General features: G+C 43.7%; 1 protein-coding gene across 1 annotated transcript in view; it reads right to left on the reverse strand.

Moving 5' to 3' along the window:
* The window catches only part of LOC123485060 (double C2-like domain-containing protein beta), a gene marked incomplete at its 3' end in the record, with an annotated part of 122,978 nt that extends 98,404 nt beyond the window's left edge, over positions 1 to 24,574 (reverse strand). Inside the window, exon 1 of the mRNA XM_045215919.1 lies at positions 23,846 to 24,574. Coding sequence (XP_045071854.1) covers positions 23,846 to 24,182 — 337 coding nt within the window. The remainder of the gene's footprint in view (positions 1 to 23,845) is intronic.
* Positions 24,575 to 25,243: the final 669 nt, after the last annotated feature.

The raw sequence follows: 25,243 nt of genomic DNA on the forward strand, positions 1-25,243 counted from the left end.
GAGCAATACTATTTGGGTTTGCAATCCCATTCTACCTCCCCTCCCCTCCAAGTATCTTGAGGTGTGTTCCACCATTGATAGCAACCTGTAACCTTTAATGGTTACACGTACTGTGGATGGAGCAAGACATGCTTCCCATATGGCAAGTTAGAGCTTTGAGACAAACTAATTTGGTCTGCTTCCTTTGTTGTTTTGGAGTAGCCTAATCCATTCTTCATGTGTTGGAGAAGTCTGGCTTTACTCAGACCCCTTGCTGGCTGACTTCCCCACCCCTTCAGCTGTTGTCTGCGGTAGAGTCCCTGTGTGTGTGTGTGTGTGTGTGTGTGTGTGTTTGTGTGTGTGAGTTTGCGTGTGTGAGTTTGCGTGTGCGTGTGTGTGTTGGCTGTGTAGGTGCATTAAGGATTAAGCATTGGGAACATGCTGGAGTGGCAGATCTCATAAAGTTACGATTTATGGATCAGCCCAGATCCACCTCAGCCCTTCAGTCCTGAAAGACACCTGCCAGACAGACATGTTGTTTACATCCCATCTCCTCTGCTTGGAGATAGAGGGAGATATCATTTGATCACACAGAGTTGGAGGGCTTTCGTTTCTGCCCAGATATCTGGGATAAAAGTGCAGCGGATCGATAACCCCTTGTCAGCCATGTCTTGAGTGATCTCGTCCTTCCCCTCCCTGGGTGGAGTACAAGAAATCATTGCGCTGTGGGCGGATGGACTACAAATGCCATATACAGGAGATAATCTCAGCTGGGGCTCTAATATATAACCTCTAGTTAAAAATGCCTTTGCTATGCCTATCTATCTGTATCAAGCAGCTAAAGGAACATTGTGCCTTGCGTCAATGCCAAATAACAATACTAATACATTGAATCAACCTCAATGTCAAACTGGCACAATCACACCTCATCTACTGTGACAGAGCATGTGTGGAACCTGGTGAGCATTCAAGCACAAAATAGCTACAAGCCGCAGGCCTAATGTTGATGGGGAGAGTTGCACTGACGTACAGCACTGTGACACACAGTGCAATCAAATTATTATTGAGTGGCAAGAGATGGGTCAAAGAGTGAGAAGAAGCCAGCTGCAGTGTTAGTATGTTAGCTTCACTGACAGCCTGGGAGCCAGTCTACTTCAGCCAACTTCTCTCATTGGCTCCTCTGCACACGTAGACAAGTACACGCATGCACATTTATGCACGCACACACACACACACACACACACTCACACACACACAGGCCTGTCCACACACACAGGCCCCCCCCCCACCGACACACTTTATCACAACATCAGTCTCCACCAGAAAGATCTTGCTGCCCGAGAGCGCTGCTCCAAGCCTCCAGTCTCCCGCTCAAAACCAGTAAAATAAATTCAAACATCAAACATTGCAGTGATTTGAAATCAGTATTGTAACTAGTAATTTATGTACACTTACACACTTTTTGGCATATTCTGTTTCAGCAGATCATAGTTGTCTCATTACAACAATGGCCGCCTGCCTATTCCTTCTCAATACATCACATACTGTATATCTACAGAACATGAACCGAGAGAAGGGCAATAACCAAGAACAGAAAAGGGCTCCTATACCAGCAGCTATTGGTTGAAATAAACAGAAGGAAGAGATCTCTGCTGATTTTGCAGAAACCTGGCTTCCCCTAAGTCAATAGCCAGATTGGAATTCATATTAAGGCCTATTTACAAAATTCTTCTTTATTGACTACAGCTTGGGGATTTTCACCACTTAGTGTGTGTGTTTCGATGTAAATGATTTGGAGAAGACAGCTGGCTGTTTTAAGATACACTGACCAAGGGATGGGATAAAGCCTTTACCAGCCTTCAGAGGATAGAGGAGGAGAAAGATTGGGATTTGTTAGACGAGGGATACAGCAGATGAATGTGTGTGCGTGCGTAAGTGAGTTTGTGCGTACATGCAGTCTTAGAAAAAAAGGTTCCAAAAGGGTTCTTCGACTGTTCCCATAGGAGAACCCTTTTTGGTTCCAGGTAGAACCCTTTTGAGTTCTGTGTAGAACCCTCTGTGGAAAGGGTTCTACGTGGAACCCAAAAGGGATAGCACCTTTTTTTCCAAAGAGGGTGTGTACTGTATGTGTCCCTTCCCACCAGCACTGATAATGGCAGCATTTCTGCAGCTTCGTGGGCAGTTAAAGACCTGAATCTTACCTCAAATGCGTTTTTAATACTTCAGTGCCTTAAATGCTCGAGACAGACTAAACAAACATCCTAACTGTCTTGTACCAACTGTCAAAATAATAACATACCACATTTTCTCAGGGTTCATCCAATGGGCAGTAACAGACCTGAATCTGACCTCTTATGACACAGCCTTGATTTCTGCACATCAAATGGGTTTATCGTACTTGAAACACTATAATCCCAAACTCAGTTGCAGATAAATCAGGACTCGCAGTGCTTTTGAAAATGCCTTTGTTGTCTCGCTTAAAAAGTATGGATTGGTTATGTAAACGGCAGAGAGAAAGTGCTTTTCACTCAGTCTCGGTGGAGGCATCTGTCAAGGCCACCTCTTTTGTATTGTTAGAGGTGTCTGGTAAGGTGTGTGAGTATGTGTCATGCCAGTCTTGGCTAGTGTGTGCTTTGTTGTGTGGGTTTTGGTGTGTATGTGTGTTTGCGCACGTGTGCAAATATGCGTGTGTGTGTGTGTTAAATACAGAGGCTGGCACGGGCTGAATCTTTATCTCCTCTTTGCAGGGACAGTGAGGCTGCAGTATGCACTGTCAACGAAGCTGTCTGAGCTGACAGCTCCTGAAGCAAATTGAGGAGGGCAGAGCTCTGGGATCAATACAGCAAACCAGCCAGGAGGACATCGCTGAATGCATATCTCAACTCAGGATATGTCTCCCATAACCCGTTCAATACAGTTTCTACTCCATTACAGTTAATTGGGCAATGAGGAGTCTAATTTGAATATTGGCCGTGAGGGAACGACTCCCAGTCCACCATTTTAGAAGTTAGAGGCTGAAAAGCATTCAAGTGAGACTTGGCTTATAAATAATGCTTGTGAGCTGACGTAAGACGTTGTCGTTCACATAATTCTGTCTCCCGGGTTCAGAGTTATTTTCCATCTTACGTTCTTCAATCACAATGCCTCAAACTATTTCCAAAGAACTGATATATATCCTCCCCAAAACAAGTCATGCATTTTCCCCCAGTCGCTGCAACTGGTGAACATTTGGATGCTGGATTGATGAGTCCTTAGCCATTTACTGCAGTGTGCTAAATCAGGGTCTCAAAGAGTGTTTCTGGGTAGTCTTAAACAAATCTACTTTGAAACAAAAGTATACACCTCACACACATGGTTTTGGGCTTAAAAAAGAAGACACCTGTACCATGTCAGATAGAGAGTTGAAATATATTCAATTTTGAGTTTACATCCCAATATGACACTTTATATACATCACAGAAGACTGAAATATACAAAACCGTTTGACCTAGAAACACCAGATTTTTGCAGAAGAACATAATCATGTTTATTAATTATGAAATTATAAAAAATATTAATACCATTCCATCCATAAGGCCACTAGAGGACGATTTGGTCATTTGACTGCAGGAAAGGGCTACTAAAAGCATGTGACTGCTGCCGGTGACACAACAAGTATGTGCCAGTGCATAAAGCAGGCGTATTACGCTTTGTCATCCAACGTGACATTCTCCAGACTCACTGGGAAAAAAACACCACAACAGATCTGCCGAGTCCTTAACACTCAAAACACTGCCAGCTCCCCTAGCTGCTTATGTTACCAACAAACTACCCATGAACCAGGGAGATAATTTAGGAACGCTTTGAATAATACCCAAATTAAAGTTGGAACAAACAGAAGCCAGGCGTATCCAAACCCTAGAAACCTGTGGGACTGGGTGTATTAAACTGGCGGGGTTAGGGCAGGGAACATGACTCATGATTTGTAAGACTTCCTCTCTGTGGCTCTAATAAAGGGAGCCATGGGTGGCCGTGGTTTTTCACAGGAAGCAGACACTGACGCAAGTGCAGGTGAGTGGTCCGGAGGAAATGAAATTACAGCTGAGAGGGTTATTAACTTTTTTTTTTTATGAAAAATGTCACACAGACTGCTGTTGTCACACAGACTGCATGTTAAAAAAGACAGTATATTTAGTGTTGGTTAAAATTGTGTTAATCAAAATAATTTCAAGAGGCTTTTCTTGATACATGTCAAATCTCAATTTCGCAATTTTAACTTCATAATTCATATTGCGTATGTACTGAGTTGGACTTTCGAAAAGGGAAAGGGAGGGAGTCCTGTCGACATGTAAGGTTTTATCCTTCCATAGACACATTTGACAGACAAACACTTGTGATCCCTGACATTCAGCTGGCTCTTTGACTGACAGCTCAATATGGCGCAATCACTTCGCCCCAGTCTCACTCCTGGTACCTGCTCACCAAGTCTCTTATGACTGTCAGTGGTACCTCCACCCAACCCCACCTTTACATTTTATCCTATTTCTCCCTTTCCGGCTTACCTCTCTGTGTCTCTGTCACTCTCTGTCTACCTCTTTTTCAGTCTTAGCTAGACTAAATCTTTCACAACAGAGTGCACCCCCAGATCTTGCCGTCTCTCTTCCCCTCTCTGTCCTCATGTCCACATCCCTGTGTATGGCTGTCTCCCCCATTTCCCTCTTCATCTGTCTCTTTTTTCCTTCTTCTTTCATTTGCACTATCTTTGATTCTCTCTCTAGCGATGGAGGCTAGCTACAGTGCCTACTGAAAGTCTACAGTCGTGGTCAAAAGTTTTGATGACGACACAAATATTAATTTTCACAAAGTCTGCTGCCTCAGTTTTTATGATGGCAATTTGCATATACTCCAGAATGGTATGAAGAGTGATCAGATGAATTGCAATGAATTGCAAAGTCCCGCTTTGCCATGAACATGAACTTAATCCCCCCAAAAAAATTCCACTGCATTTCAGCCCTGCCACAAAAGGACCAGCTGACACCATGTCAGTGATTCTCCCGTTAACCCAGGTGAGTGTTGACGAGGACAAGGCTGGAGATCACTCTGTCATGCTGATTGAGTTAGAATAACAGAATGGAAGCTTTAAAAGGAGGGTGGTGCTTGAAATCATTGTTCTTCCTCTGTTAACCATGGTTACCTGCAAGGAAACACGTGCCGTCATCATTGCTTTGCACAAAAAGGGCTTCACAGGCAACGATATTGCTCTAGTAAGACTGCACATAAATCAACCATTGATCGGATCGTCAAGAACTTCAAGGAGAGAGGCTCAATTGTTGTGAAGAAGGCTTCAGGGCGCCAAAGAAAGTCCAGCAAGCGCCAGGACCGTCTCCTAAAGTTGATTCAGCTGCGGGATTGGGGCTCCACCAGTGCAGAGCTTGCTCAGGAATGGCAGCAGGCAGGTGTGAGTGCATCTGCACGCACAGTAAGGCGAAGACTTTTGGAGGATGCCCTGGTGTCAAGAAGGGCAGCGAGGAAGCCACTTCTCTCCAGGAAAAACATCAGGGACAGACTGATATTCTGCAAAAGGTACAGGGATTGGACTGCTGAGGACTGGGGTAAAGTCATTTTCTCTGATGAATCCCCTTTCCGATTGTTTGGGGCATCCGGAAAAAAGCTTGTCCGGAGAAGACAAGGTGAGCGCTACCATCAGTCATGTGTCATGCCAACAGTAAAGCATCCTGAGACCATTCATGTGTGGGGTTGCTTTTCAGTCATGGGAGTGGGCTCACTCACAATTTTGCCTAAGAACACAGCCATGAATAAAGAATGGTACCAATACATCCTCCAAGAGCAACTTCTCCCAACCATCCAAGAACAGTTTGGTGACGAACAATGCCTTTTCCAGCATGATGGAGCACCTTGCCATAAGGCAAAAGTGATAACTAAGTGGCTCGGGGAACAAAACATCAACATTTTGGGTCCATGGTCAGGAAACTCCCCAGACCTTAATCCCATTGAGAACTTGTGGTCGATCCTCGAGAGGCGGGTGGACAAACAAAAACCCACAAATTCTGACAAACTCCAAGCATTGATTATGCAAGAATGGGCTGCCATCAGTCAGGATGTGGCCCAGAAGTTAATTGACACTGAAGAGTCAACACTGCAAATATTGACTCTTTGCATAAACTTAATGTAATTGTCAATAAAAGCCTTTGACACTTATGGAATGCTTGTAATTATACTTCAGTATACCATAGTAACATCTGACCAAAATATCTAAAAACAGCAAACTTTGTGAAGACCAATACTTGTGTCATTCTCCAAACTTTTGACCACGACTGTACACACCTCTTGCACAGTCTTCACATGGCGGCCTTAAAATGTAATCTAAAAAGGAATTACATTTTTAAAAAATCCTACAGGTCTACACAACCTACTCCACATTTTGAAAGTGAAAGAAAATTATAGAACTTTTCCCAAACAAAATAATAAACAAAATAACTAAGATGTTTGATTGAGTATGTCTTCACACCCCAGAGTTAACACTTGATGGAAGCACTATAGGCAGACATTACAGCTGTGAATAATTTTGAATACGTCTCTCCCAACTTTGCACAACTCTTAGGGCAACATTCACTCGGTGGGCAGTTTATTAGGTATGAAAATGATTCGCTCCTACAGACAGTGAGTCATGTGGCTGTGGCTTGCTATATAAAGCAAGCAGACAGGCATTGAGGCATTCAATTACTGTTCACTTGAATGTTAGAAAACTAGTGACCTAAGCGACTTTGAGCGTGGTATTATCGTCGGTGCCAGGTGCGCCGGTTCCAGTATCTCAGAAATGGCCTCCAGGGCTTTTCACGCATGACAGTGTCTAGGGTTTACCGAGAATGGTGCGACAAAAAAACAAACGTCCAGTCAGCGGCAGTCCTGTGGGCGAAAACTGCTCGTTGATGAGATCGGTCGAAGGAGAATGGCAAGAATCGTGCAAGCTAACAGGCGGGCCACAAACAGATAAATAACGGTGCAGTACAACAGTGGTGTGCAGAACGGCATCTCGGAACGCACAACTCATCGGTCCTTGTCACGGATGGGCTATTGCAGTAGACGGCCACACCGGATTCCACTCCTATCAGCTAAACACAAAAAGAAGCAGCTCGAGTTGGCACGCGATCACTAACACTGGACATTTGAGGAATGGAAAAACATCTCCTGCTCCGACGAATCCCGGTTCCCGTTGCGTCATGCTGATAGCAGAGTCAGGATTTGGCGTAAGCAGTATGAGGCCATAGCCCCATCCTGCCAGGTGTCAATGGTACAGGCTGGTGTCGGTGGTGTAATGGTGTGGGGATTGTTTTCCTGGCACACGTTAGGTCCCTTGAAACCAATTGAGCAACGTTTAAACACCACACCATTCCCAGAAAAATTCAGGCTGTTCTGGAGGCAAAGGGGGGTCCGGGTACTAGATGGGTGTACGTTATAAACTGTATGTCCATTGTTTCTGTCAAAATTGCTCAAGCTCAGTAAATTTGGTTGGGATATTCAAACCTGGACTCTGATTTTCAAGCAAATGTAAATCAGGACTGAGACTGGACTACTCAGGAACACTCAATACCTAATGGAAAGCCATTCTGGTTTGTATTTGGCATTAACATTTGTGTTTTGTTAAAACTCTATGCAAGGATTAGGTTTACAGAAGATTGAGTCTGGTTTTCCTCTAACTTTTTACCTGGGCTTTGCTCCTTTCATATTTATTTTCACCTTGACAAACTCCCCAATCCATGTAGGTGAAAAGCATACCCATAACATGATGCACCACAACAATACTTGAAAATACAGAGAGTTTCACTTTGTGTTGTATTGGATTTGACCCAAACCTGTAGATTTAATTTAGACCAAAAAGTTAACTTATTTGCTGTGTTGTCTTGCAATATTACTTAACAGGCTTCCTTCTTTCACTTTGTCATACAGGCCAGTAATGTGGAGTGAATGCAATGTTGTTGATCCTCTGTATTTTCAAGTATTGTGGTGGCAGCATAATGTTGTGGGTATGCTTATCACCGGCAGGGACTGGGGAGTTTGTCAGGATCAAAATAAATATGAAAGGAGCAAAGCCCAGATAAAAAGATAAAGGAAAACCTGTGGTAGTCTTCTGAAAACCTAACCCTGGGATATAGTTTTTTTCAGCACGATAATTACACAAATTGTAATGCCAAGGCAATCCAGAATTGCTTTCCAAGAGGTGTTGAATGTTCTTGAATGGTCCACCTTTTTGTCCTCAGAACAGAGACAATGAAGTTGACAATGAAGCACATTTTCTCTCATCCCAATGACAAATGTGTAGAATTGCAGGAAATTAGCTTTAAAAGAGCAACATTTTGTCTCTGGGGCCAAGAGGAGGGCCTCTAAAATGTTCAATCGGAAACTGTGCCATTGAGTGTGTCAATGCTGCTGGGTTTTTCATGCTCAACAGTTTCCTGTGTGTATCAAGAATGGTCCACCACCCAAAGGACATCCAGCCAACTTGACACAACTGTGGGAAGCATTGGAGTCAACACAAGCCAGCATCCCTGTGGAACTATTTTGACACTTTGTAGAGTCCATGCCCCTAATAATTTAGGATTTTCTGAGGGCAAAAGGGGTTGCAACTCAATATTAGCAAGGTGTTGCCCTAAGAGTTGTGCAAGGTTGGTAGAGTCTTATTCAAAATGATTCACATCTGTAATGGCTGCCAAAGGTGCTTCCACCAAGTATTAAGTGTGGGGAGTGAAAACTTTCACAATCAATACATCTTCATTTTGTATTTTGTATTAATTTGGAACATTTTCTATACATTTTCTTTAACTTTGAAAATGTGGAGTAGGTTGTGTAGATCAGTAGGTAAATAATGTAATCCCTTTTTAGATTTACTTCTAAGGCAGCAAAATGTGAAGACTGTGCAAGGGGTGTGTAGACTTTCACCATCGACTGTACATGTGATGCGAATTAACCTAGAAATCTTAGTGAGGACCCTCTGAGGCCCAAAGCCTCTCTAATCGTGGCGCAGCGTGGCGGCTAAATTTAACCAAACAGACAGGCAGCACTACCATTGGGCCCCATCCAGTGTATGATATTAATGTGCTCCTGGAGGGATTATAATGCAGCTTACCACTGTGTATCAGCTCGCTGGAGGAAATTTGACCCTCCAATACTGTGCTCAGATGTTATACAAATGCGTCTCTCGGCTAAACAGTATAATTTCTGGATTTGTAAAAAAAAAAAAAAAGCTGTCTTTGAACCTGACAGAGCTGCCGTGTGGTCCATCAAAACAAAGCCCTGGTCTAAGGTGTTATGTCTGACGTTGCTGGAGCACGATTGGGGAGTAGCTTCAATCTGTGTTTGCTGACTGACTGACTAACAAGGTTCTTGTGTGTTACATCACACATACTCACTGCAGCTGGTCAATATGGTCCACTATTAAGACTAGTAATTGCAATCAAACTGAGTCATGTTAAATACAGGTGATCAAATTCCCTCTGATATCAAAGGACTACAACATGTGGCATCAGCAGACTGGAGGCCAGCTCTCAGGGTCGACAGGGGTGCATGGGTAATGTATGATTTTTGCTGTACAAACACACAGAGAGCATGAAGTTCGTATCGGTCAATACTAGCTTCATGATTCACTCATGAACACTAGCTACATACAGTTAAAAAATGTATCTAAAATCAAGGATCCACTATTGATCTCAACTCGTATTGACTCTTCACCACCAGGGAATTCCACAGGTAGAGCCAAGATATAGCTCGATTAGGTGTTTTCTGTTATACTACATGCGGAGGTCAGTCCTACTCTGGCTTCATATTCCATCTCTACGGCATGTACTCTGTCCTCCTTACACTCTTGCCGAAGAGGTGGAGGTGGTATGAGGTGAATGGACGCTGAACCGAATCACTGCAATGAGAGGCCGACATTGAGTGAGGGCGCCACTGTACATTAGGAAATGAAAGGTGCAAATCTATATTTTCCACACAATTAAACAATTACGAGTCCTGCGGAAGCTCGAAGGTCCATGGTTGGCAACGGTGGCTCGTTCACCGGCCCGCACTCTCTTTGCAGGAAATTAGATCTAAATCTGGCATAAACAACACAGGAACATGGACATACATTAGTGTCTGGGCTAATGATGCTGTGGCGGTCTAATGCCGGGTAATCAAAGCGTAAATGAGGCTTGAAAATGGCATCGGCCTAGAGCAGTGCATCTTATTATTATCTATACCCTGCCTATATGTACATATCTACCTATAATAACTCGTACCCCTGCACATTGGGTCACACTTTATTTGGATAGTCCAAATTTTCCATCTGTAGATGTTCTACAGATGGTCATACTATCAACAAACTGTTTATAAGCAACTGCTTGCTAAGGTTACAGTCAGGATTAGGTTCAGAATAAGGGTAAGGGTTAAGTTTAGGATTAGGGTTTGGATAAGGGTTAAGGTCAGGGTTAGAGCTAGGGTTAGTAGATATAGTAGTTAGTTGAAATGTTACTGATAGACTGTAGAGCATCTACAGATGGACTATCCAAATTAAGTGTTACCTTTATTTTTAGTTTATTTTTACTCAGCATCGTTGGGAAAGGGCTCGTAAGTAAGCATTAAACTGTAAAGTGATTTGATTAGCATTTATGCATCGAACAGAAGGCCAGGTTAAAACGAGAGAGATAAAAGCCCTACACTGGTAATGTTTAACTTATGACACATTACACAATGCTCTTTATCCTACTCAGCGTGCCGGGTTAGTGTAACATCATCATCAGTGATAGAGAGAAAGGACAAACCCCTCCGTCTGTGAAGGCACCAGCCGTGTATGTGTGTGTTTGTGTGAGTTATTTGATTTGTGATTTTAGGGGTGACCTGCTCATCTTTGGTATGAGCAGGTGGCACACAAGCCTTGTTCCTGTGTCTGTAAAGGTGTCAGGTGTGTATGTGCCTGCATGGGTGTGACCTGTGCCATCTTCTGAATACCAGGCAGCATTCCCATTTCCGGCTTGGCATTCTTCTTAATGACGACACCACCGGGTAGCAGCTGGCACTCGGGGAAATGTTGCTATGTTGGCCAAAAGATTACACTTTTCCTGCGCTCCTTGTCCTTGGACTCCCACTCCGAATCGCTCAGACAGGCCTTAAACCACGAGGATGCAAACTGTTTAACCCTTCAGAGGCCAAATCCAATTATGTAAAAGATGGAGAAATGATAAAGTCCAATTTCAGATTAGGACTGGGCTCCACTGCAGCGAATTGCAGAGAGTATCTGTTGTGAGTAGATGAATCCACTTCATCATCTAGAGCTTGGGTCCTCCTGAGCTCAATGACTCAGCCAACACTCTACTCCCTTCACAACATTGTAGGGAATCACAACAATGAAAGCCTCGCTGGAAAATGACCCAAATCGGACAACGTTCTTACACAACGCTGTTTATTTTTGGTGATAACCCCATTATCTAACTACAGACGAGTGTACAACAACCAGTGCTAGTGGTTATCTTAACCACAGGCCCAGGTCTCCTCTCCTGGTAAAATGCCTAAAATGTTGTCGTGCTCAGACAGATGTTGCTGACGCTGCTTGGCATGCGATTGCCGGGCGGAGAGGCCCTTCCGTGTTTTTTATGAGGTACCCTTTGAGAGAGGGAGGGAGGGAGGGAGGAGCAGAGGAAGAGGTAGAATAGATGGGCATAGTGGGAGAGATTTAAAGGAGATAGAAAGGAGTGGGAGGTGAGAAAGAAAGAGAAGCAGGGGTAGAGGGAGATAGGGAGAGAAAAAATAAGTGGGGGAGGGAGAGAGAGAGAGAGAGAGAGAGAGAGATGGATGGATAACTAATTGGTGTGAAAAGGCTTACTGGGTAAACGTTCCACTGGTAAACGTTCCACTAATGTTATGAATATAGAGGGTTCATGGCAGTTCTCTGACACAATAGCATATACATTTCACCACCCTTCCACACCATAGCAATTCAGTGAATTAGATAGTGATGACTCATTGAATATATAGTGATGTTACATTGAATATAGCTTCATTTTGGACGATAAACCTCTCATGGACACTGTTATCACATACATTTGTTAGCATTTTGCTAGTGATGTTCGCATAGTTCTCATATTGCCTAGCATGGAGCCACGATTCCGGGCACTGTCCACAATCCGGGATGATTCTCAAAGCTTTTCCATTGTAAGAACGTCTATATTGTTGGCTGTAATGGATTGTTTCCGCATCCAAGTCCCTTTAGGATAATGGTAACGACAGCCATACTTATTGGGTTAATTTGCAGTGTTCAACCAATTTTAGCCTACCACAATACCTTCCAGTGTTCTATGTATCATGCACACACAAAGCAACATCCATCCCTATACTGTTGGGCCACATGAGACTTCTAAGGGGTAGATTCCTGTCTTTTCTATACTGTACTACTGAATGTAATGATATGGTTCAGCCCCTCATGCTGGGTAACACTTGAGGGAGAGGCCCTTGAGTATGGCAGGTGGCTATCGCTAATACCTGATAACAGCAATCAGACACAGATGCACTGGAGTGGGACTAATCCTTCCGCAGCCGGTGGTGTACCCCACATCAAAACACAACACAACACACAGTGCCACTCTGAAAACAGTGTTTTTCCTACCAACCATCCAACCTCAGATCACAACAATTACATGCGGACCACACCGCCCGTGGTGTGTGCGCAAGCGTTGCAAAATAAATGCACACATACATGTTATTCAATAATTTCATCCAAACTGCTCACGCGCGTCAACTACCGTCTGCGTAGCCTGAGGCTAAAACAGAACTTGGTTCTATTTTTGACGCTTGACGCACTGCAAGTCCCGCCTCTCCCATCTCCTAATTGGTTTTTGAGGAGCATATACTCACGTGGGTTATTGAAAGATGAACTGAGGTCCACACTCCAGTCCAGTTGGTGGTGGCAATGCACCTTAAAGTTGGTTGCCAACCGCCATATAAAGTCCACAGAAGAAGAAGAAGAATTGTCAGAGTAGAGGACACACGATTTTGTGTGACTCAAAATGGGTCAAAATTCTACAAAGATCCAGAAAAAAAGGACCTTGTGCATTTCAGGTAAAATAACAACCCACTGTTTATATCCCAAGACAAATGAATTAGCAACAGCAAGCTAGATAGCTAAATGTACTTGAATGTTTAATGTGTTTTGACCTGTCCCCAAATTAATATAGTTGGTTCAGAGTTCGTTTTGATATTTCAACCTGCATGTCCTGAACGCTTATGGTGTGGATGGGCAAAATCAACACACGATGGCAGACGCATGCGCGTGCATGGTCTAGTCAGCATGTTAGAGGGATTAGGGTTTACGAGTGCTGTGATGATGAGGATTGGAAATGAAGAGGGAGGGTGTGTGTGTGTGCATATCCGCGGGAAGTAGGGGTACTGAGGGTGGAGAAAAATACTGTAGGCTACATAATGTATCATGACCCAGTGGTTAAGGTCACAACATTAAATCACATTTATAGTTTTGCATTGAAGACGATTTTCTGCGACATGCAGCCATGATTTTAAGAGCAGACGGTTCATGTTTGTTGCCTTGATGTAAAATATTTAAAAGGATGTGATCTGAAGGGTTTGACAGGACATAACAATATATGATTGAAAATAAAATAGGGAGTGCAGCGAGTGAAAATGTTGTGTGAGGTACCGTGAACTTGAATCCAGATGCTTTATAACTAATCCCATAAGCACACTGAGCACCATTTATGTGTTTGAGCTACTGAAAGTGGCCTATTTGCAGTTGTATGCATTCAAAATATGTTTAGTGATGTATTCTAACAACGTAAACATGCGTTTTATTACTTTCTGAGCAAAATAGTAGGGATATTCGTATGAAACTTCCTGAGACATTGTCTAAATATGGCTACTCGCAAAGAGCCTGGTTGGCTCCACGATCCCTCTTCAAGCGAAGCGCGGCTGGCGTTGTTCTCAAAATGCACCACTTTCTCCCTCCCTCTCGAAAAAGCCACTGCTTTCGGTTTGGGGCTCTGAAATAGCAAACGTTTGTGGAAGTCAATGTATTGTATATGATTGTTTTTATTATAATTTTTTTACTGGAACAAATAGTAGCTTACTAAACTTTATTAATCATAATTCACGTATTACTATGTGAGCTTGCCCTCTGAGCTTGCCCTGTGTTTTACAGGTAAATCTTCTGAATAAGAACATTTGTCTGAATGTGATATCCTGGCTTTGAAAGGTTAGATGCAAAGAAGTAGATATATATGATATCAACTATCTCTCCCTTCCCTCCCGGAGGACCTGAGCCCTAGGACCATGCCTCAGGACTACCTGGCCTGATGACTCCTTGCTGTCCCCAGTCCACATGGTTGTGCTGCTGCTCCAGTTTCTCTTCTGTCTGCGCCTATGGAACCCTGACCTGTTCACCGGACTTGCTACCTTGTCCCAGACCTGCTGTTTTCAACTCTCTATCTCTCTACCTTCACCTGCTATTTCAACCTCTAATTTCCCGGCTATGAAAAGCCAAGTGACATTTACTCCTGATGTACTGACCTGTTGCAACCTCTTCAACCACTGTGATTATTATTTGACCCTGCTGGTCATCTATGAACGTTTGAACATCTTGGAGAAGAATCTGGCCTTAATAGCCATGTACTGTTATAATCTCCACCCGGCACAGCCAGAAGGGGACTGGCCACCCCTCAGAGCCTGGTTCCTCTCTAGGTTTCTTCCAAGGTTTCTGCCTTTCTAGGGAGTTTTTCCTAGCCACCATGCTTCTACATCTGCATTGCTTGCTGTTTGGGGTTTTAGGCTGGGTTTCTGTATAGCACTTTGTGACATCTGCTGATGTAAAAAGGGCTTTATAATACATTTGATTGATTGATTGAACTAACAAGAGAAGGAATATTACTCATCCATAAAGGGCATTTTCTCAGCTACCATGGATACTAGTGCAACACAGACATTGTCCCATAGTCGTGCCATGGCTAAAACTCATAATATCGATTGCACAAATGCTTAGTGTGCAGTAAACTGCATCAATATCTGCTCTTCAGCTGGTGCCACATAAACACTCGTCCCCCACTGTGGTGCGTGAATGTGGACATTAGCATTTTACAAACTGGACCGATGGAGCAGTGACACACTCGCACGCCGTGAACTAACAAATCACTCAAAACACACACCAGCCAACACGTCCACGTAAACACAGAGACGCAAACACAAAACAAACATAACCGGGCCCCACTGCCAACACCCCCAGATGGCAAATGGGTCCATTTTGTGGGGCGTAGCGGCGTTTCAATGGCCATTGTGGCGGCAGGAGGGAAAAATACTTATATCCGTTGCCAGTAAACCGTTGCACAGGAAGTGCTCATAAACAAAGACATGAAATGAACTCCACGGAGAGAGTAAACAAATAATAGCCCCGTAATGTGGTTGGTCTGGACTCAGGATAGTTATGTTAGCCTGAAGGTGACCATGGTAGGAGAACACTAAACTCCTTAGTCAGTCATTATCAGATGACAGCTGGCAGATAAGAGTCCTAATAGGATTCTACTGTATGTCCCTGGCTGCTCACCTGAGAGTGCTCCCTACACGCAAGGGTTCCCAAACTGTTTTGGTTCGTGACCCACTAATTTATGTCTTTTCAGTTGCGAAAAACATACAGTGAAAAACCATACACAGACCAAAGAATAAGTAAAAAATATCATCTTGGCCGTGGAGAGAACATTTAGCAGTTTTATAGCTAATTTCCTGCAATTCTACACATTTTGACATGGATAATGCTGTGTTGTTATACTCAAAACATAACAAAAACAATGGGGGCCTGATTGTCTCTGAAGTTCTCAAAGATTCTAGGCTATTATCAAAAAATATATATGTCCATTTTCTTTTCTACACACATACTATTTGGTTTTAGTTGTTTAAGTTTACACTGAAAGCGTTTTTCCATACCGAAAATGTATAAAAATAAATAAATAAAAAACCACAAAAAATGCCACAGTTTGGGAACCACTGCCCTATAGGAATGGGCCTGGGAAGCGACGTGGCACTTTGCACATACTGTACTGCCTTACTGGAAAAGACTGAGTGCATAAGGTGCATTATGAAGGCAGGGCTACGTTCTGAAGCGGTTTGGATAAGAACTTAAATGGTTTTGGCACTGCAAATTAGTTTTTGCCATGCTCCCCCTCCCTTCCCCTTTCTCTCCATCACAGTCTCTTGCTTTCTCACCCCTGCTCTCTCCTTGTCTTGCTCTCCCATCCTTACTACTTAATTTTTTATTCTATCTCTCCCATCTTTTGGATCTCATTTTCTCTCTCACACCTTGTATTCCGTCCTCCATATCTCACCCACTATCCCTTCCTTATCTCCATTTCTACTGCTGTCTCCTTTTTCTGCTCTCCAGTCCCTACCTTTTCTTATCTTATCTTTATCTTTCCCTCCTTCCATAGCTCCATCTCTCTCTCCCTTCTTCCATATCCCTGGCTCTCCATCTTCCACCTATTGCTTTTTATCTCTCTCTCTCATCCTTGCACTCCCTCCCTCCATCATATCTTCCCTCCATGTTTATCATAACAACCCCCACCCCCACCCCCTCCCATTCTCTCTTATTTAGCGGTTAAGATAGGGAAGTGAATCCCTTTGGCCTGCGCTTCCATTAGGAGACACTACCAGAGAGACACTGAGGCTACCAAGGCGTGATATCTCAGAGGAGGTAAGACCCATGCGATGCGCCTCCGGTGAACACATCATCCCATCTAACCCTGTCAACACGTGCCGCCGCAGCTTAAAAAACACAGAGCCCAATCCACCGTATAGGGGAGAGAGAGCTCCTGAGTGGCGCAGTGGTCTAAGGCACTGCATCGCAGTGCTAACTGTGCCACTAGAGATCCTGGTTCGAATCCAGGCTCTGTCGCAGCCGGCCGCGACCGGGAGACTCATGGGCGGCGCACAATTGGCCCAGCGTCGTCCAGGGTAGGGGAGGGAATGGCCGGCAGGGATGTAGCTCAGTTGGTAGAGCATGGCGTTTGCAACGCCAGGGTTGTGGGTTCGATTCCCATGGGGGGCCAGTATAAAATTAAAGAAAATATATTCACTAACTGTAAGTCGCTCTGGATAAGAGCGTCTGCTAAATGACGTAAATGTAATGTAAAATGAGGGAGGGAAGGATATGTAAGTAACACCGTTTCCTATGGCGCCACACAGTTGTGATAAGAAGGCCCCCTCTCTCGACCTCCGTGTCCAATCCTCGGGTGGAAGCGTTTAATGAAGAAAGTTGTGGAAAATGTGGGAGATTCGATCGGTTCTGATTACCCCTTGTGGGTGGGGAAACGGAAAGGGTGGTGGGTGGAGGGGATGTGGGTGATACACTTATCATTTTCAATTAAATTCTAGGATTAGTCAAAATGACTAATGACTAAAATGACGTGTTTACCCCCCATATCTTAATGTATATTAGCCAGAGATAAATAGCGGAGATAGATAGAGAGGGAGGGAGGGATAGATTAAAAGAGAGAGATCTCCCTGGATGATTGGGTGCCTGGGGAGAAGGTTGCCAACCTCAGGGGGGAGACAACACAAATATTAGATTGAGTCTCCTGAGACGTGTCAGCCCAATTTAGGCTGGACTGCAGCGTTAAAGTCACAAACAAGTGGCAGACACTTAATCCCCTCTTCCCATGGCAGAGAGATCTCACATAACAAGACACTGGTCTAAGCAAATCCTAGTCTATGGTTTTATTCTTAGACTGGTTGCTTGAACAGTTCAGACTACATCTGTATGTTGATCTACTTCTTATCTGGCTATAACGGTAAGCAACTCTTGATGCTCTTAATTTACCCCCTCACCTCCCAATAACTTCCCCAGCTAAGCCTTGAGGAGGAAATTGCAAAAGTGTACAGCATGACTCCTCCACCATTTGCATAAATACTGTATAGTTCTGTACTGAACAGTTCCATTCCCGGCCTTAACCTTTTAGGGGTATACTGCCCTCTGTTCTTCAGCCTCTCACTCACTACAATCCGCCTGAACAGCTACTATAGCTACAACCACTAGCTAAATCACGCAGATGCTGTTATACTGTGTCAATCTAAAATACAATGTGGTCTCTTAGGGGTCTTTCACACCTAAATTGGTTTGGAGCCTTTTTTCCGAACTCTGGCGCGTTTTCCCCCTTAGTTCTTTTAGTTTGGACTGGTGTGAACACTATCTGCACTCGGGAGCACACTAAACAACACACTGTGGTTCGCTCTAAAAGTGTGGTCTCGGTCCGATTCCATTCCATTCCTACCATGGTGTGGTGCAGTCCTGACCAAAAACAGGACAAGAACCAGAGATGCGCATTATTGTAGGCAAGGCAAAGCCATTTTGGTCATTTCTGGTATATCATCAAAATAAATCAATCACAGTTTTTGGACTTGTTCAGCAGTTTTTACGTGAATAAATACAATACAATTGGAAATTAATGTTGAAAGTTAAACTTATATTCCTGAAAAGGAAGTTGAAAATGATGTTGTCGCTGCTTCCTGTTGACAAGACATTTTGATAAATAGCCCAATGTCAAAACACAGTTTTAAAGTGCATAAACATTATGCATAAAGAGTTTGTGATATATTGAAAGCCTGAACCTAAAATGTACTCTCTACACATACATGTGCAACAATAGTAATCATATTACTTGTATTTTTTTAAAACCAGCACCTTATAAACTGTACACTGCACACGGGTACAGCTGTTAAAACTAACACAACTCAAAAAACACATGGACACTGGAGATGTTTTTACATCACTGGTTAGAGGACAACCTGCTGAACACAGTCAGCTACATTTCAGAATGTTGCATTTTGATATGAGAAGAGAAACGCAACACTGTTTTGTAAATCACTCCACAATTATCACGTTGAAATAAATTACGTGAGAAGGGGGAGATGAGGTTGTACGTCCTGTTAAAAACTAACAGAGCTCAAAAATCACATGGAATCAGGGAATAATGTGTACATCACTGGTTAAAGGACAATTTCTAGAAGAGCTACATTTTGAAGTGTTGCATTTTGATTCAAGTGTGTCGCCAACGTTTTAAGTGTAATGCAACACTTTTTTTGTTAATCACTTCCACCGATATCACGCTGAAATCAATGGTACAGGGGCAAACATTTGGGGTGTAGCGCTGTTTAAACTAACACTATTCAAAGGCAACACGGAAACTTGGAATAACCTATACATGGTTGGTTAGATGAGAACTTGTAGAAGGCTTTTATCAATAATTTGGAATGGCTGATGTTGATTTCGGAAGGCTGCCATCATGTAAAAGAAAACAAACCACTTTTTCTATCAGTTAACTTCAACAAATCACAACGTGGCATAGGATATCAACAGTGACCAAGGTTGGCTGCTATTTAAGTGTTAGTTTAACTGTCAAATCAGTATATTGTTGTGTGGCCAGCGACTTTTATAGAGAGACCGGACCGAATTTTCCATGCCATTTGAGAGTTTGAAAATCTCTGCGTTCTAAGTCCTGAGCACCCCAGTGCGTGTAACAAAATCAATGGTACAAAACCAAAGATATTGATCTGTTTTAAGCAATCGATCTTATATCATCATGATGACTGTAAACCTTATACTAACATCAGCAATCTGAGGTAAAAAGGTGGTGTAATTCCACTCAATTTTAAGGGGTGAAAATGCAACCTGGTAAGGTAGTAACACAAACTGTCCACATTATGGAAATTAGCCAATATAAAATCATTTAATATGGCAAATAAATCAACATGTAAATTTAAGATTATATTATTTGTTGCACACTCACAGACTATCTATTAAATCTATTTCTCACTCATTTAACCATTTAGAGAGTCAAAAGATTGCTCTCATACTCAATTTAACCGGGCGGCAGGCCTCGAATTTCCCTAATTTAACCGGGCGGCAGGCCGTGGATGCCCCCTTGTGTGGCCATAATGCCGACAAAACAAAATCCATGCCTTGCGGCCAAAGTGAATATAATAATTATAATTCCCTTCTCCTGGCTCGCCATGCTCTGAAGCACCTTTCACTCACATGGCTCTCTTGTCGGCTCCTTATCACAGGCCTGGCAGCTCCGAAATACAAGTGAAGAAAGACACATCGGGGATGCAATGGCACGCGTCAATTCCGAGGTGCACCTTGAAGATGTTAGAAGAACTGTCCAGATTTACTTTTCCTCAGCCAACTAGATGATTAATGAAAAGCAAAAGCACTAGCCTATGTCAATCTAATATCCCCCATAGTACAAAAGTTGACTCATTCTATTGGTCAGCTTGTCGTTCTGTGTGGGAAATAAGTATTCCAAACAGACTCTGGGACAGTTAGTTGTGAGAGGATAGATCCCAAATTCATAGAACCACTGTACATCAAAAAAACGTTTAAAAAGCAATGAGGCTGATGCAAGTAGCCTAGTGTTTCAGAGCGTTGGGCCAGTAACCGAAAGGGCGCTGGTTCGAATTCCCAAGCTGACTAGGTGAAAAATCTGTCTATGTGCCCTTGAGCAAGGCACTTAACCCTAATTGCTCCTGTAAATCGCTCTGGATAAGAGTGTCTGCTAAATGTAAAATTACAATAAAAAAACAGATCATAACATTTCACTTAAAATGTTGATAAACTATTATTTCTTAATATTATAAATGTAGCAATGCGCACACAGCAGTAGGCTGTACATGCACATTTTCCAAAATGCAATTCGCGGGAAACACCGTTCTCAAAAGCACACCACTAATGCGAGAGTTTTCATGTGACAGAAAGGAAGATCATTTAGAAAGAGGGAAGATCTAAAGATGCAACAACATGCATGGGTTGCCAATATGACTAGGATTGTGTCTTTGGCTGCTGGACAAATAAGGAAAGTGGTCGGAATTTGGCTAGGCTACTTTGAAATAATGCCTAATAATAAAAGATAAAAAAATGTCCAGGTAAAAAAAAAATACATTTATGGTTAAATGGTTTCAAAATGCTCAATGCCTTCGCTCAGATTGCAAGGTTGGTGATGTCGCAGTGAGCAACAGGCACTGGTCTTTCGTCTCCTATCTGAACGAACAGTGCCTTGAGTATGTCGACAGAATCAAGCCTTTAGACATTCATATTAATTATCCTACATTTTATTTGTCAAACATGACTGGAATTTAGCCTATATATACACTACCAGTCAAGAGTTTGGACACACCTACTCATTCAAAGGTTTTTCTTCATTTTTACATTGTAGAATAATAGAGAAGATATCAAAATGATAAAATAACACATATGGAATCATGTAGTAACCAAAAAGGTGTTAAACAAATCAAAATACAGTATTTTTTATATTTGAGATTTTTTTAAAGTAGCCACCCTTTGCCTTGATGACAGCCTTGCACAATGTTGTGTGCCCGAACAGCTGAAAAAAAAACCTTACCGAAGTCCAAAACGAACAGAAACTTCACAAAATATCATCATAATATATGCACAAACTCTTCCGAACTGTTTCGGCTGGGAAGCATGTGGAAGTCTTTAGACACAATACTGGAAGTGAGTTGCTCCCAAATAGGTTGGTGACAAGCACACATGCCATATGGTGACTCAAGATAACATTTTGACAGCATTGTTGAGGACTTTAATTATAGACTATGAATTGCTACAATAGTCAGTGCATGACTGCGGTTGCCTGTTCATTACCTTGGCTTCCGAATTTGATGTTGGTCGGTCGAATCGAATTAGACTTTTAATATAAGCAGTCTGTCAAGGTGGCGAGACAGTAGTTAAATATTGAAGTGAAAAAGCATCAAGCGCAACATCTTGCCAAAAGAAACTCACCTGTTGCATTTCAACTACCTCCTACCTTGACTCTCCGAGGTAGTCGAGTTTCTTGTAAGACGTCTCGGATGACTCCTTCATTGTGGGTTTCTGCGCCAATTACATGTCGCTGTAAATGTGTCTTTCTAATTGCCCTATTGGTACTGCACATCTCACACAACACATTGCTTGATTACAATTCATTTGCTCCTCCATGTTGTTAATGTGTGCTTCCTTATGCATCCTCTGTGAAACAGTGCCCAGAAGGATTGTGGTTAGAAAATGTCTGCTTCAACACACGTGTTCTGGCCCAGTGCACTCGGGGCGACGCAGCAACAGGCTAATACATTTCCCCCATTCTGTCCAAGACAATCAGATGTAATTGTTCCAAGATCGTACAGCAGCAGACAAGGTATATAATATTAGCAATAGCATATAACCACTATCACCTGTTGGCCATGATGGAGCACTGATAGGTTTCTACCATTCTGTCCAAGACAGATCTAATGGTTCCAAATGCATACAGCAACAGACTAAAGCATATCATCTCAGCCGCAATACCACATACCATACCAATACCACCAGTTGCCTATCTAGTCCATTGTCAAAGGTACTTGGAACTGGCATTGCTTTACAGTCTCTATCCAACCTACACTGACTATTGCACTTAAAAACACTTATGTCACAACTAACCCTAGTTGTTTTCACCATACTGTAAATGTACAAAATATTTTGTCCTCGACAATGTAAGCCATAATATAATCATTGAAGAAGGGCTTGATTCCACTTCAAATCAGTGCTACTTTCAAGTTGAGTGCAACTCCATGTTCCTGTCTCCTCTCCATAAGAGAGCTGTGCGCTGTCCGCCAGGGCATAGGTCAACATCTGTCAAAGCCGGCCTATTCCACCCACTCCGTGCCGTTGCCATTCCATCCCCCAATCCGGTACAGGATAATAGGACAGGCAGGGCAGCCCTCTGTGTTTCAACAGAGCCCTCCACTTGGTTTAACCTTCACTGGGCTGCCCTGCTGTCACACTAACCTGTATTCACTATAGTGTCAAAAATACGCATTGGCACCCATTGGAGAGGAATTGGAAGAAATAGAAAACAGGTCTGGGGACCATTGCAAAATGCTGTAAGAGTGACATGCTTAGGTGACACTCACATGTCAGCCTGCACAGTCATCAACAGGGCAGCTTCTGTTTAACGTTGTCAATAGGGATCAGTGCTCTTATAAGGGTTTTGCTTTTAGAGCATGCCAGCAGTAGGTGCCACGACAACCACTCACTGTAAGACACAAGAAATTAAAAATGTACTTGTCACAGGAGGTGCATTCCCTTGGCGGGCGACAACAGTGACCAGACTGGGGCAGATGCACACACGTCACACACACACAACAGTAGCTTGTACGTGCGTGCACACACACACATATACTAATAGCTCATACGTGTACACATGCAGACGCACACAGACACACACGCACAACAGGAGCCTGCCAGCCTCGCTGTTTGGCCGGCTGCTCGTGTATGGATGTAAACAGACCTCTTGCCGAGACTCAACAGCACGCCCACAAATCCGACCGGAGCTCACTGCATATATCCTGCCTGCTAATTTAAAGCTAGTCAGAGAAGGCATGAATCACCCAGCTGAGAAGCCTCGGCACAAAACAGACACATTAGTCCAGACTTTAATCATCACATGCATAATCACATCACTTGTCTTATACTGGTAAAAAAAAAAGACCTGTGCTTTTTGGTACAATGGGAGTCTATAGCGTAGGAGTGTAGGAGTGCAATGTTGCAAGTAGGAAGGGGAAGCAACAGCCGCTCTGCGACAGCAACAGTTGGCTCTTAACAGTCAGAGAGTTAGCTACGCCACAGAGAGGAAGACGCATAGACACACCAGCACTCGGCAACCACAGATACTATAGAAGGAAAAGGAGGAGAGAGGGGGAGAAAAGGAAGAGGTAAAAAAGACACAGCCACACCAGACGGTTACTCGGCAACCAGACATTGAAGAAAGGAATGAAGGAGAAAGAAGAGGACCAAAAAGAGAGAGAAATTGTCTCTACTCACTTGAGTCGTCAGAGTCATAGCCCTCCATGTCCGGCTCCTCCTCCTTCTTGCCGGTTGCTGCGGGTGACAGGGCGGCGGCGGCACCGCCAAAGGCCCAGCCCGGGTCGTCGTTGGTGTGGGAGCGGGCCGGGTCATCCCCAGAGTTGTGGCTGGCCGAAGAGGAGCGCAGCGAGCTGGCCCGGATGAGGGCGGGGGGCACTGTGGGGGGGAGACCCCGCGGGTAGCGGGGGAAGTAGTCAGAGATCTGCTTGATGGGCTGGATGGGGCCAGGGCACACGTCAATGGCCATGTGCTCCTGGATGCTGATGGTGGTCTTCTCGCCTTTGCGTTGTGTCATGCATGCGGTCCCTTGGAGCGCCCACCCAGCCCAGTCCCAGTCAAAACAATAACAATTCCCCAGGTGCCTCCCAAAACACAAAAAAGGCTCCAAGAAAAGTAAACACGTAACAACAAAGCCAGCCAGACAAAATTGTTATGGAATGTTTTTATCTTTTTAAGTTGTTTCTCTGAAGTCTATCCCTAAAGAAAAAGCCAGTAGTCCCAGTGGCGTGAGAGCTCCTGGCTGTAAGTGAGTGAGATGAGTAGGTCCTGGTGGCTCCTCGGACTCCTCCCCTCTAGCCTGCGCTGCACTGGGCTACATGGAGAGCCGTGGCTGGTCCACCCTGCAAGCTCTAACCATGCTGTCTGTCTGTCTCACACACACTGCTGCCTGCCTGCTTGCTCTCTCTACCACGCTCCCTCTCTCTCTACATCCCTCTCTCCCTCTACTCTACACCCTGCCCACAGTAGGTGTGTGTGTGTGTGTGTGTGTGTGTGTGTGTGTGTGTGTGTGTGTGTGTGTGTGTGTGTGTGTGTGTGTGTGTGTGTGTGTGTGTGTGTGTGTGTGTGTGTGTGTGTGTGTGTGAGAGAGAGAGAGAGAGAGAGAGAGAGAGGTATTAGTGAGGAAGGAGGAGGGATCAGCTGATGTCACTGCTTAGCAACCGAGCAGTAAACAGGAACCGCTGGCGCGGGTACTTAATTATGCTATTAGTCCCCATCCATCTGTCAGTAGGAGGGAGGCTCTGCCGTGTATGTGAGAGAAAGGCAAGAAAGAGAAAGAGCGATACTGAAGAAAATACCAAACTCACTAAAAGTGGCAGTGATAAAGCCTCTCTTGAAAAAGCCAAACCTTGACCCGGAAAATATAAAAAACTATCGGCCTATATCGAATCTTCCATTCCTCTCAAAAATTTTAGAAAAAGCTGTTGCGCAGCAACTCACTGCCTTTCTGAAGACAAACAATGTATACGAAATGCTTCAGTCTGGTTTTAGACCCCATCATAGCACTGAGACTGCACTTGTGAAGGTGGTAAATGACCTTTTAATGGCGTCAGACCGAGGCTCTGCATCTGTCCTCGT

Source organism: Coregonus clupeaformis, unplaced genomic scaffold (assembly GCF_020615455.1).
Source record: "Coregonus clupeaformis isolate EN_2021a unplaced genomic scaffold, ASM2061545v1 scaf0555, whole genome shotgun sequence".
In the NCBI taxonomy this organism is placed as follows: Eukaryota; Metazoa; Chordata; class Actinopteri; order Salmoniformes; family Salmonidae; genus Coregonus; species Coregonus clupeaformis.